This window comes from Hyla sarda (assembly GCF_029499605.1).
Source record: "Hyla sarda isolate aHylSar1 chromosome 1 unlocalized genomic scaffold, aHylSar1.hap1 SUPER_1_unloc_13, whole genome shotgun sequence".
NCBI lineage: Eukaryota > Metazoa > Chordata > Amphibia > Anura > Hylidae > Hyla > Hyla sarda.
This window is the reverse complement of record NW_026607574.1, coordinates 444961-459770: the sequence shown is the minus strand read 5'-3', so window position 1 is coordinate 459770 and position 14810 is coordinate 444961. Positions and strand designations below refer to the sequence as shown.

General features: G+C 48.0%; 1 protein-coding gene across 1 annotated transcript; it reads left to right on the top strand.

Moving 5' to 3' along the window:
• The first annotated feature begins 245 nt into the window (after nt 1-245).
• LOC130297982 (gastrula zinc finger protein XlCGF17.1-like) lies at nt 246-14553 on the top strand. The gene is made up of 3 exons (XM_056550856.1): nt 246-459; nt 13422-13576; nt 13610-14553. Exons 1-3 carry the CDS (start codon nt 372-374, stop codon nt 14441-14443), a joined length of 1077 nt encoding a protein of 358 aa, XP_056406831.1. The 5' UTR covers nt 246-371; the 3' UTR covers nt 14444-14553.
• The last annotated feature ends 257 nt before the right edge of the window (nt 14554-14810 follow it).

The window sequence follows — 14810 nt, the reverse complement described above, 5'->3', positions numbered from 1 at the left end:
ATGACTGGAGAGGTGACACTGCTGGGACATTATACAGTAATGGAGGGGTCTGGTGATGACTGGAGAGGTGACACTGCTGGGAATGCTGGGACATTATACAGTAATGGAGGGGTCTGGTGATGATTAGAGAGGTGACACTGCTGGGACATTATACAGTAATGGAGGGGTCTGGTGATGACTGGAGAGGTGACACTGCTGGGAATGCTGGGACATTATACAGTAATGGAGGGGTCTGGTGATGACTGGAGAGGTGACACTGCTGGGAATGCTGGGACATTATACAGTAACACCACTGGAGGGGTCGGGGTGATGACTGTATCATTGTGTGTCAGGTTCCTATAAGGTGTCAGGACGTGGCGGTCTATTTCTCCATGGAGGAGTGGGAGTATGTAGAAGGACACAAGGATCAGTACAAGGATCAGGTCATGATGAAGGATCAGCAGCCCCTCACATCACCAGGTAATAGACATGACTATATACACACGTCCTCTCATTATTTGTATGTAAAGAATGAATTCAGTCTCTGTATGTGTTCCCTACAGTCAGATCCAGTAAGAGAACAGCACCAGAGAGGTGTCCCCGCCCTCTTCTTCCACAGGATGATCAGGTAGATGGAGATATTTCCTATGATCTGTAGAAGGGCTGTGAAGCTCTTGTGGTCAGTCCCCTCATCCTCCATGACTCCTCATCTCCTGCTCATCTATAACATCCCACATGACTTCTCCTACTGTCTGATGACTTTTACAATATTTCTTTCACATCTTATGAATCAGGGAGAAGATCCAAACAATATTAATGCTCCAGAGACAGATGTGAGCGGTGATGAGCAGTATAAGGAGGACATTCCTACAGAGAAAGATCTGATCTATTTTAATGCTACAGACATAAATGAAGAAGAAGAGACAGATGTGAGTAGTGATGAGAAGTATAAGAAGGACATTCTTACAGGGAAAGATCTGATCTATATTAAAGTAACAGACATAAAGGAAGAAGAAACAGATGTGAGCAGTGATGAGCAGTATAAGGAGGACATTTCTACAGGGAAAGATCTGATCTATATTAAAGCTACAGACATAAAGGAAGAAGAAGTGACAGATGTGAGCGGTGATGAGCAGTATAAGGAGGACATTCCTTCAGGTAACCGCCCAGGTGAGTAGTAACCACTAAATGCAGAGAACAGTCACAGATTCTTCTTGTTCATTGGCTGCAGTAATTTATGGTAAGTAATGGTGTAACTAGAGTTTGTTTTTTTTTGGGCTCCAAGGCAAATCTTAAACCACAGGCCCTTCTGTGCGCTCTTACTATAGATTCTTCACCTTTTATGCCCCCACACTATTACTGTGCCCCACAGACTGTTCTGCATCTTCTCTTCACCCCACACTGTGTATATACCCACTTTGTTCCAGTGGAAGAATAAATACCTCTCCCCATCATCCCCCCAGAGCGGCTGTGTCCTCCGGCAGATGTCACCTGGTGTTGGCTGCTTTATGATCTGATCATGTGACCTGTACCTGGCAGACATTACTAGCTGCTCCAGAACACTGTCTGCGGGATACAAGTGGTGCGGAAATCATGGGGCAGAGACACAAAGAAGCGAAGACAGTTGAAGCGGTGCTCCCCCGAGGAGCTGAGACATATACCCCGGACCCCCAGAGGAGCCCCCCCCCCCCCCCCCTGCAGCCATGATCATTACACCCCTGGATGGAAACATTGCTGCTCAGTAGAGACTGGGAGGAAGAGACCTAGATGCCGGACGATCAGTCATAGACCCTATGGGAAGGACAGTTCAGCTAAAGCCATGTCAGCAAAGTGACTGTACAGGATATGAAGCTTGAAAATAAGAACAAGTCTAAGCAGTTTAGGCTTCTGGTTGGTAGAGTCTAGTCATGTGATCAGGTTGGTCTCATTAGGTGAACTGCAGTGATCAGACTCCACCTCTCTCTCTGCAAAGTCAGAAGAATCATGGGAAGTGTAGGCAGGATGAGAAAACCATTTATGTTCTGTGGCTTAAAGGGGTACTCCGGAGGGGAAAAAAAATCAACTTATGCCAGAAAGTTATACAGATCTGTAAATTATTTTAATTTAAAAATCTTAGCCCTTCCAGTACTTATCAGCTGTTGTATGCTTCAGAGGAAGTTGTGTAGTTCTTTCTGTCTGACCACAGTGCTCTCTGCTGACACCTCTGTCCATGTCAGGAACTGTCCAGAGCAGGAGAGGTTTGCTATGGGGATTTGTTCCTACTCTAGACAGTTCCTGACCTGGACAGAAGTGTCAGCAGAGATAAGTATTGAAGGGTTAAATATACACTGCAGGGAGCTTAGTGGAGCTGATCGGGATCATTATGGGGAAATCGCGATGTCCCGATCAGCTGAGAGGATGGTGGGAGGGCCCTTAACTACCTCCTCGCTGTCCGATCGGTTCTCCAAGGCTCCAGTCCACCATGTCAGGCTGGAGTAATGGAGTACTGATAACACTGATCAATGCTATGCTGCAGTATTGTTCAGTGTATGTAATCAAGGATTGTATGTAATAGTCCCCTATGATTTAACCCCTTCCCTAATAAAAGTTTGAATCACCCCCTTTTCCCATTTAAAAAAAAATATACAAAAAATAAACATATGTGGTTTTGTCACATGAGTAAAAGTCCGAACTATAATAATTTTACGTTATTTAAACCGCACGGTCAAAATACCAAAGTCCAGAATTGCGTAGATTTGGTCACTTTGTACACCCTAAAAAAATGTATAAAAAGTGATCAAAAAGTCCCATAAAAAAATGGTACTGATAAAAACTTCAGATCACAGTGTAAAAAATGACCCTCACACATCCCTGTATACGGAAAAATAATACAGTTATAGGGGTCTGAAGAAGACAATTTTTTTAACCCCTTCCCGCAGAAAGACTTATATAAACGTCAGGTTATGCAGCTAGTTCGCGCATCCAACTGTTTATAAAAGTCATTCAGTTAACCTGGCAATGGGCGGCATCGCAAGGGTTAACAGGCAAAAGTCCCGCTGATACCGGCGGGAGACAACTTCTGCAATCCCCCCAGGACCATCTGTGATTGGTCCTGGTCAGCGATCACTGTGATTGGTCCCTGTGGGGGGGTGAAAGTTCAGATCCCCCCCCCCCTCCTGCCCCTAGAAGTCCAGGCAGAGCGGGGGAAGATGACCCCGAGAGCTGTGGGGGGCAATGAGGCGGTAGGAATGGGGTGGTAGGAACGGTGGCACATACCTGAGGACCGGCACAGGCAGCGGGGACCAGCGGCAGGCAAGTGGAGGAGGCAGCATCGACGTTGGCATCAGAGGCAGCAGTGAAGATCGCTGTAAAGTGATCTTCACTGCTGCTTCTAGCCTTTGGCTGTCCAGGCATGCTGGGAGTTGTAGTTTTTCCACATCTGGAGGGCCACAGTTTTTAGACCACTGTGCAGTGGTCTCCAATCTGTGCTCTTCCAGATGTTGCAAAACTACAACTCTCAGCATGCCCAGACAGTCCAGGCATGCTGGGAGTTGTAGTTTAGCAACATCTGGCCCTTCAGATGTTGCCAAACTACAACTCCCAGCATGCCTGGGTAGTCTGAGCAGGCTTGGAGTTGAAGTTTTCAACATCTGGAGGGCTACAGTTTGGACACCACTACACAGTGGTCTCCAAAATGTTCTCCTCTAGTTGTTGCATAACTACAACTCCCAACATGCCCTTCGGCTGTCCGGGCAGGCATGCTGAGAGTTGTAATTTTGCAACAACAGGAGGCACACTGGTTGGAAAACACTTTCTGTTTCCTAACTCCCAGCATTCACTGACAGACCATGCATTCTGGGAGTTGTAGTTTTGCAACAGCTGGAGGCACACTGGTTGGGAAACACTGAGTTAAGTAACAAATTCTGTGTTTTGCAACCAGTGTGCCTCCAGCTGTTTCATAACTACAACCCCCAGCATGCACAGACAGCCAAAGGGCATGCTGGGAGTTGTAGTTTTGCAACAGCTGGAGGAGGTTTGCCCCCTTCCCCCATATGAATGTACAGGGTGCATTCACACGGGCGGGTTTACAGCGAGTTTCTCACTGCAAGGTTGAGATGCAGCAAATTTTCCGCTGCAGCTCAAAATCCCAGCGGGAAACTCGCGGTGAACCCCCTCCTGTGTGAATGTACCCTAAAAACACTACAGTACACAAAATAAAAAGTAAAACACTACATATACACATTTAGCCCCCCCCCCACCCGCAATTAAAATGAAAAACGTCTCTTACGGCACTGTTTCCAAAACGGAGCCTCCAGCTGTTGCAAAACAAATCCCAGTATTGCCGGACATTGACTGTCCAGGCATGCAGGGAGTTTAGCAACAACTGGAGGCACCCTGTTTGGGAATCACTGGCGTAGAATAACCCTATGACCAAATCCCTAATTTAGGCCCCAAATGCGTATGACGCTCTCTCACTTTGGAGCCCTGTTGTATTTCAAGGCAACAGTTTAGGGCCACATATGGGGTATTTCTGTACTTGGGAGAAATTGAGTTACAAATTTTGGGGGGCTTTTTCTCCTTTTATCCCTTATGAAAAGGTAAAGTTGGGGTCTATTCCAGCATGTTATTGTAAAAAATTTAATTTTTACACTAACTTGCTGGTGTTGCCCCATACTTTTCATTTTCACAAAAGGTAAAAGGAAAAAAAGACCCCCAAAATATGTAATGCAGTTTCTCCTGAGTATGGAAATACCCCATATGTGGGCGTAAAATGCTCTGCGGGCGCACAACAAGGCTCGGGAGTGAGAGCACCATGTACATTTGAGGTGATTTGCACAGGGGTGGCTGATTTTACAGCAGTTCTGACATAAACGCAAAAAAACAACAACAAATGTGACCCCATTTTGGAAACGACACCACTCAAGGAACGTAACAAGGGGTATAGTGAGGCTTAAAGGGGTATTCCAGGCCAAAACTTATTTTTATATATCAACTGGCTCCGGAAAGTTAAACGGATTTGTAAATACTTCTATTAAAAAATCTTAATCCTTCCAATAGTTATTAGCTTCTGAAGTTGAGTTGTTGTTTTCTGTCTAACTGCTCTTTGATGACTCACGTCCCGGGAGCTGTGCAGTTCCTATGGGGATATTCTCCCATCATGCACAGCTCCTGGGACGTGACATCATCATTGAGCAGTTAGACAGAAAACTTCAGAAGCTAATAACTATTGGAAGGATTAAGATTTTTTTTTAATAGAAGTAATTTACAAAACTGTTTAACTTTCCGGAGCGAGTTGATATATATAAAAAAAAGGTTTTGCCTGGAATACCCCTCTAACAACCCACAGGTGTTTGAAGAATTTTCGTTAAAGTTGGACGTGAAAATGAATTTTTTAATTTTTTTCACTAAAGTGCTGGTGTTATCCCAAATTTTTCATTTTCTCAAGGGGTAAGGAAATGCCCCATATGTGGATATATAGTGCTCTGCGGGTGAACTACAATGCTCAGAAGAGAAGGAGCGCCATTGGGATTTTGGAGAGAGAATTTGGCTGGAATTGAAGGCCACATGTGTTTACAAAGCCGCCATGGTGTCATAACAATGCCCCCCCCCCCCACATGTGACCCTATTTTGGAAACTACACCCTTTAAGGAATGTAACAAGGGGTACAGTGAGCATTTACACCTCACAGGTGTCTGACAGATTTTTGGAACAATGTAATTTTCAATTTGAACAGCCCACTGTTCCAAAATTCTGTCAAATGCCAGTGGGGTGTAAATGCTCACTGCACCCCTTATTACATTCAGTGAGGGGTGTAGTTTCCAAAATGGGGTCACATGTGGGGGGCTTTGTAAACACACATGGCCCCCTACTTCCATTCCAAACAAATTCTCTCGCCAAAAGCCCAATGGCGCTCCTTCTCTTCTGAGCATTGTAGTTCGCCCGCAGAGCACTTTACATCCACACATGGGGTATTTCCATACTCAGAAGAAATGGGGTTACAAATTTGGAGGGGCATTTTCTCCTATTACCTCTTGTAAAAATTGTAAATTTGGGAAAAAAAACTGCATTTTAGTAAAATATTTTTTTTTTTTATTTACACATCCGACTTCAACGAAAAGTCGTCAAACACTTTTAAGGCTTACTGTATCCCTTGTTAAGTGCCTTGAGGGGTGTAGTTTCCAAAATGGTATGCCATGTGTTTTTTTTTTTTTTTTTTTTTTTTTGCTGTTATGGCACCATAGGGCTTCCTAAATGTGACATACCCCCCAAAAACCATTTCAGAAAAAATTGCTTTAAAAAAGCCAAATGGTGCTCCTTCTCTTCTGAGCATTGTAGTGCTCCCGCAGTGCACTTGACGTCCACACATGGGGTATTTCCATACTCAGAAGAGATGGGGTTACAAATTTTTTTTTGGGGGGGGGGGGCATTTTCTCCTATCACCTCTTGTAAAAATGGTAAATTTGAGGAAAAAAACTGCATTTTAGTGAAAAAAAAAATTCTATTTACACATGCGACTTTAACGGAAAGTGTGGTGTTAAGACTCACTGTAAACCTTGTACGTGCCTCGAGGGGTGTAGTTTCCAAAATAGTGTGCCATGTGTTTTTTTTTTTTTTTTTTTTTTTTGCTGTTCTGGCATCATAGGGGCTTCCTAATTGTGACATGACCCTCAAAAAACATTTCAGCAAAATTCACTCTCCAAAATCCCATTGTTGCTCCTTCGCTTATGAGCCCTCTAGTGCAACCACAGAGCACGTTATGTTCACATATGAGGTTTTTCCTACTCGAGAGAAATTGGGTTACACATTTTGGGGGGCATTTTCTCCTTTTACCCCTTGAAAAAATTCGAAAACTGGGTCTACAAGAACATGCGAGTGTAAAAAAAATGAAGATTTTGAATTTTCTCCTTTTACTTTGCTGCTATTCCTAAAGGGTTAACAAACTTTCTGAATGTCATTTTGAATACTTTGAAGGGTGCAGTTTCTATAAAGGGGTCATTTATGGGGTATTTCTAATATGAAGGCCCCTCAAATCCACTTCAAACCTGAACTGGTTCCTGAAATATTTCAATTTAGAAAATTTTGTGAAAAGTTGGAAAATTGCTGCTGAACTTTGAAGCCCTCTGGTGTCTTCCAAAAGTAAAAACCTGTCCACTTTATGATGCAGATATAAAAAGTAGACATATTGTATTTGTGAATCAATATATAATTTATTTGGAATGTCTATTTCCTTATAAGCAGAGAGCTTCAAAGTTAGAAATATGCAAAATTTTCAAATTTTTCACCAAGAAATGATGCAAGTATCGACAAAAATTTACCACTAATATAAATTAGAATATGTCACGAAAAAACAATCTCGGAATCAAGTAAAAGCATCCCAGAGTTATTAATGCTTAAAGTGACAGTGGTCAGATGTGCAAAAAAATGCTTCCGTCCTTATGGTCTTAATGGGCTTGATACTTAAGGGGTTAAAAGAAGTAAAACAAAATGTCACGATTCGGCTTCCAGGTAGTGGATCCTCTGTGTCAGCGAGGGATTGGCGTGGACCGTGCTAGTGGACCGGTTCTAAGAGGCTACTGGTGTTCACCAGAGCCCGCCGCAAAGCGGGATGGTCTTGCTGCGGCAGTAGCAACCAGGTCGTATCCACTAGCAACGGCTCAACCTCTCTGACTGCTGAGAAGGCGTGGGACAGAAGGACTAGGCAGAGGCAAGGTCAGACGTAGCAGAAGGTCGGGGGCAGGCGGCAAGGTTCGTAGTCAAGATGGATAGCAAGGGTTCAGGTAACACAGGCTTTGGACACACTAAACGCTTTCACTGGCACAAGGCAACAAGATCCGGCAGGGGAGTGCAGGGGCAGTGATCAGATATAGTCTGGGAGCAGGTGGGAGCCAATTAAGCTAATTGGGCCAGGCACCAATCATTGGTGCACTGGCCCTTTAAGTCTCAGAGAGCTGGCGCGCGCGCGCCCTAGAGAGCGGAGCCGCGCGCGCCAGCACATGACAGCAGGGGACCGGGACGGGTAAGTGACCTGGGATGCGATTCGCGAGCGGGCGCGTCCCGCTGTGCGAATCGCATCCCCGACGGCCATGACAGTGCAGCGCTCCCGGTCAGCGGGACCGACCGGGGCGCTGCGGGGAGAGAGACGCCGTGAGCGCTCCGGGGAGGAGCGGGGACCCGGAGCGCTAGGCGTAACAGTACCCCCCCCCCCCTTAGGTCTCCCCTTTTCTTTGTCCGGTAACTGCCTCCCCTGGGATGAGGACACCGGGAAAGAATGGAGGGTTTCCTCAACGGCAGGCAGTACAGCAGGAGTGGGAATGGGGAGGGAGGGCAGAGGGCGAAGCCTGGCACGGGGCAGTGTGACACCAGGACGGGGGCCATGAGGAGGCACTGAGGCTTGCCTGACGGGACTGGGAGGGGGGGAGAGGCACTTCCTATGGCAGGCAGAGTCCCAGTTCTTGATCTCCCCGGTGGTCCAATCAAGGGTGGGAGAATGAAGCCGGAGCGATGGCAGACCGAGGAGGACCTCAGAGGTACAGTTGGGAAGGACGAATAACTCAATCCTTTCGTGGTGGGGTCCAATAGACATCAGGAGGGGTTCTATGCGGTAACGCACGGTGCAATCCAATCTGACTCCGTTGACCGCGGAAATGTAGAGCGGCTTGACGAGACGGGTCACCGGGATGCTGAATTTATTCACAAACGACTCCAAAATAAAATTCCCAGAGGCACCAGAGTCCAAGCAGGCCACGGCTGAGAGGGAGGAGTTGGCTGAAGGAGAAATCCGCACGGGCACCGTGAGACGTGGAGAAGCAGACTTAGAACCAAGAGACGCCACACCCACGTGAGCTGGGTGCGTGCGTGCGTTTCCCAGACGTGGAGGACGGATAGGGCAATCCACCAAGAAATGCTCGGTACTGGCACAGTAAAGACAGAGATTTTCTTCCCTATGGCGATTCCTCTCTTCCTGGGTCAGGCGAGACCGATCCACTTGCATGGCCTCCTCGGCGGGAGGCCCAGGCGTAGATTGCAACGGATACTGTGGGAGAGGTGCCCAGAGATCTAAGTCTTTTTCCTGGCGGAGCTCTTGGTGTCGCTCAGAAAAACGCATGTCAATGCGGGTAGCCAAATGGATGAGTTCTTGCAGGTTGGCAGGAATCTCTCGTGCGGCCAGCACATCCTTGATGCGACTGGATAGGCCTTTTTTAAAGGTCGCGCAGAGAGCCTCGTTATTCCATGATAACTCGGAAGCAAGAGTACGAAATTGGATGGCGTACTCGCCCACTGAAGAATTACCCTGGACCAGGTTCAACAGGGCAGTCTCGGCAGAAGAAGCTCGGGCTGGCTCCTCGAAGACACTCCGGACTTCAGCGAAGAAGGACTGGACTGTGGCTGTGGAAGGATCATTGCGGTCCCAGAGCGGTGTGGCCCAAGACAAGGCCTTTCCTGAAAGAAGGCTTACTACGAACGCCACCTTAGACCGTTCTGTAGGAAACAAGTCCGACAACATCTCCATATGCAGGGAACACTGAGACAAAAATCCACGGCAGAGTTTAGAGTCCCCATCAAATTTGTCCGGCAGGGACAAGCGGAGGCTAGGAGCGGCCACTCGCTGCGGAGGAGTTGCAGGAGCTGGCGGAGGAGATGGTTGCTGCTGTAGCAGAGGCAGAAGTTGCTGTAACGTGGCGGTCAACTGCGACAGCTGCTGTCCTTGTTGGGCAATTTGCTGCGATTGCTGAGCGACCACCGTGGTAAGGTCAGCGAGACTTGGCAGCGGCACCTCAGCGGGATCCATGGCCGGATCTACTGTCACGATTCGGCTTCCAGGTAGTGGATCCTCTGTGTCAGCGAGGGATTGGCGTGGACCGTGCTAGTGGACCGGTTCTAAGAGGCTACTGGTGTTCACCAGAGCCCGCCGCAAAGCGGGATGGTCTTGCTGCGGCAGTAGCAACCAGGTCGTATCCACTAGCAACGGCTCAACCTCTCTGACTGCTGAGAAGGCGTGGGACAGAAGGACTAGGCAGAGGCAAGGTCAGACGTAGCAGAAGGTCGGGGGCAGGCGGCAAGGTTCGTAGTCAAGATGGATAGCAAGGGTTCAGGTAACACAGGCTTTGGACACACTAAACGCTTTCACTGGCACAAGGCAACAAGATCCGGCAGGGGAGTGCAGGGGCAGTGATCAGATATAGTCTGGGAGCAGGTGGGAGCCAATTAAGCTAATTGGGCCAGGCACCAATCATTGGTGCACTGGCCCTTTAAGTCTCAGAGAGCTGGCGCGCGCGCGCCCTAGAGAGCGGAGCCGCGCGCGCCAGCACATGACAGCAGGGGACCGGGACGGGTAAGTGACCTGGGATGCGATTCGCGAGCGGGCGCGTCCCGCTGTGCGAATCGCATCCCCGACGGCCATGACAGTGCAGCGCTCCCGGTCAGCGGGACCGACCGGGGCGCTGCGGGGAGAGAGACGCCGTGAGCGCTCCGGGGAGGAGCGGGGACCCGGAGCGCTAGGCGTAACAGTACCCCCCCCCCCTTAGGTCTCCCCTTTTCTTTGTCCGGTAACTGCCTCCCCTGGGATGAGGACACCGGGAAAGAATGGAGGGTTTCCTCAACGGCAGGCAGTACAGCAGGAGTGGGAATGGGGAGGGAGGGCAGAGGGCGAAGCCTGGCACGGGGCAGTGTGACACCAGGACGGGGGCCATGAGGAGGCACTGAGGCTTGCCTGACGGGACTGGGAGGGGGGGAGAGGCACTTCCTATGGCAGGCAGAGTCCCAGTTCTTGATCTCCCCGGTGGTCCAATCAAGGGTGGGAGAATGAAGCCGGAGCCATGGCAGACCGAGGAGGACCTCAGAGGTACAGTTGGGAAGGACGAATAACTCAATCCTTTCGTGGTGGGGTCCAATAGACATCAGGAGGGGTTCTATGCGGTAACGCACGGTGCAATCCAATCTGACTCCGTTGACCGCGGAAATGTAGAGCGGCTTGACGAGACGGGTCACCGGGATGCTGAATTTATTCACAAACGACTCCAAAATAAAATTCCCAGAGGCACCAGAGTCCAAGCAGGCCACGGCTGAGAGGGAGGAGTTGGCTGAAGGAGAAATCCGCACGGGCACCGTGAGACGTGGAGAAGCAGACTTAGAACCAAGAGACGCCACACCCACGTGAGCTGGGTGCGTGCGTGCGTTTCCCAGACGTGGAGGACGGATAGGGCAATCCACCAAGAAATGCTCGGTACTGGCACAGTAAAGACAGAGATTTTCTTCCCTATGGCGATTCCTCTCTTCCTGGGTCAGGCGAGACCGATCCACTTGCATGGCCTCCTCGGCGGGAGGCCCAGGCGTAGATTGCAACGGATACTGTGGGAGAGGTGCCCAGAGATCTAAGTCTTTTTCCTGGCGGAGCTCTTGGTGTCGCTCAGAAAAACGCATGTCAATGCGGGTAGCCAAATGGATGAGTTCTTGCAGGTTGGCAGGAATCTCTCGTGCGGCCAGCACATCCTTGATGCGACTGGATAGGCCTTTTTTAAAGGTCGCGCAGAGAGCCTCGTTATTCCATGATAACTCGGAAGCAAGAGTACGAAATTGGATGGCGTACTCGCCCACTGAAGAATTACCCTGGACCAGGTTCAACAGGGCAGTCTCGGCAGAAGAAGCTCGGGCTGGCTCCTCGAAGACACTCCGGACTTCAGCGAAGAAGGACTGGACTGTGGCTGTGGAAGGATCATTGCGGTCCCAGAGCGGTGTGGCCCAAGACAAGGCCTTTCCTGAAAGAAGGCTTACTACGAACGCCACCTTAGACCGTTCTGTAGGAAACAAGTCCGACAACATCTCCATATGCAGGGAACACTGAGACAAAAATCCACGGCAGAGTTTAGAGTCCCCATCAAATTTGTCCGGCAGGGACAAGCGGAGGCTAGGAGCGGCCACTCGCTGCGGAGGAGTTGCAGGAGCTGGCGGAGGAGATGGTTGCTGCTGTAGCAGAGGCAGAAGTTGCTGTAACGTGGCGGTCAACTGCGACAGCTGCTGTCCTTGTTGGGCAATTTGCTGCGATTGCTGAGCGACCACCGTGGTAAGGTCAGCGAGACTTGGCAGCGGCACCTCAGCGGGATCCATGGCCGGATCTACTGTCACGATTCGGCTTCCAGGTAGTGGATCCTCTGTGTCAGCGAGGGATTGGCGTGGACCGTGCTAGTGGACCGGTTCTAAGAGGCTACTGGTGTTCACCAGAGCCCGCCGCAAAGCGGGATGGTCTTGCTGCGGCAGTAGCAACCAGGTCGTATCCACTAGCAACGGCTCTACCTCGCTGACTGCTGAGAAGGCGTGGGACAGAAGGACTAGGCAGAGGCAAGGTCAGACGTAGCAGAAGGTCGGGGGCAGGCGGCAAGGTTCGTAGTCAAGATGGATAGCAAGGGTTCAGGTAACACAGGCTTTGGACACACTAAACGCTTTCACTGGCACAAGGCAACAAGATCCGGCAGGGGAGTGCAGGGGCAGTGATCAGATATAGTCTGGGAGCAGGTGGGAGCCAATTAAGCTAATTGGGCCAGGCACCAATCATTGGTGCACTGGCCCTTTAAGTCTCAGAGAGCTGGCGCGCGCGCGCCCTAGAGAGCGGAGCCGCGCGCACCAGCACATGACAGCAGGGGACCGGGACGGGTAAGTGACCTGGGATGCGATTCGCGAGCGGGCGCGTCCCGCTGTGCGAATCGCATCCCCGACGGCCATGACAGTGCAGCGCTCCCGGTCAGCGGGACCGACCGGGGCGCTGCGGGGAGAGAGACGCCGTGAGCGCTCCGGGGAGGAGCGGGGACCCGGAGCGCTAGGCGTAACACAAAATCAAACCTATATAAGTTGGGTGTCCTTATACCGTATGGACGTACAGAATAAAGGTAAGGTGTCATTGTTACCGAAAAGTTCGTTGCGCAGAAACGGAAGCCCCCAAATGTTACATAATAGTGGGTTTTTTTTTCAGTTTTTGCCTCACAAATAATAATTTTTTTTTTGTTTCACCGTAGATTTTGTGGTGAAATGATTGATGTCATTACAAAGTAAAATTGGTAGCGCAAAAAACAACAACAACCTCATATGGGTCTGTAGGTAGAAAACTGAAAGCGTTCTGATTTTTAGAAGGTGAGGAGGAAGAAACAAAAGTGAAAAAACCCTTAAAAAGTCCTTAAGGGGTTAAAGTATTTTTTTTATTAAAACATAAGGAAAACTCTACAAGTTGGATGATAATACTGACCTGATGGATAAGTATAACGTCAGTTGTGACATCACGTTATATGGTAGGTGATGAAAAAAATCCCAAATTTGCAAAATTACATTTTATTTCAATTGAATTTTATCGCACAATTTGTTTTCTATTTCACAGTAAAATTGGTCCCACAAAAAACAAACTCTCATGTGACTCTAGATGGAAAAATGTAAATAAGGTTAATACTCAATGATATAATCTGTGTTATTCTCTGCAGATTCTTGTAGCAGGAGATCAGAGGAGAATCTTATATCTTCAGATTATAAAGCAGATGATGATATCACACAAGATACATATGAAGAACATTCCATTATCCCAGATACACCCTCAGCCCTTCACAGCCAAGATCTGTCATCTCATCCTTATATACAGGTCCTGTCTTCTCACTCATCACAGGATGTTCAGCAAAAAGAAAGTCATAGAAGGGATGTTGGACATCAACGAGCTCATACAGGAAAGAAATCATATTCATGCTCAGAATGTGGGAAATGTTTAATTAAGATATCAAGTCTTGTTGAACATCAGAAAATTCACACTGGAGAGAAACCATTTTTATGTTCAAAATGTGGTAAATGTTTTATTCAGAAATCAGTTCTTGTTCAACATCAAAGAACTCACACAGGGGAGAAGCCATTTTCATGTTCACAATGTGGCAACTGCTTTACTAGGAAATCAAATCTTGTTCAACATCAAAAAACTCACACAGGGGTGAAGCCATTTTCATGTTCACAATGTGGGAACTGCTTTACTAAGAAATCTAATATTGTTAAACATCAAAGAACTCACACAGGGGAGAAGCCATTTTCATGCTCAGAATGTGGGAAATGTTTTACTTGCAAAGGAGATGTTACTCGACATCAAAGAACTCACACAGGAGAGAAGCCATTTTCATGTTCAGAATGTGGGAAATGTTTTACTGAAAAATCTAATCTTCTTAAACATCAGAAAACTCACACAGGAGAGAATGCATTTTCATGCTCAGAATGTGGGAAAAGTTTTACTGAGAAATCACATCTTGTTCAACATCAAAAAACTCACACAGGAGAGAAGCCATTTTCATGCTCAGAGTGTGGGAAATGTTTCACTGACAAATCAGGTCTTGTTAAACATCAAAGAACTCACACAGGGGAGAAGCCATTTTCATGTGCAGAATGTGGGAAATGTTTTACTCAGCAATCACATCTTGTTAAACATAAAATAACTCACACAGGGGAGAAGCCAATTCAGAGCAATAAATGATGCAGATAACACATCTATATATTAACCCTGTACATAGGATATCTGAGGTTTATACATTTATATCATATACTGCATCTCCAAACTTGTTCCCAATTGATAATAAAAGTTTTCTTTTAGAACGTAGTCACCGATCCAGCGATGTCATCACTATAGTTTACATGGTAGGAAAAGAGTGTAATATGGTTGTGATATTCACTGCTCCTCATGGAGAAGACCCAACAGGCATAATCCATGGGGAGCTGCTACTGGAGACCCAAACACCTCACAGAGAAGGGACTTATTCCAGTGATGAAGAATTCCAGGACGGTCCGGGCTTCACCTGCTGAGACCCTTTTAGAAAGGTTGTGTTATCCCCGATCCTAGCTGA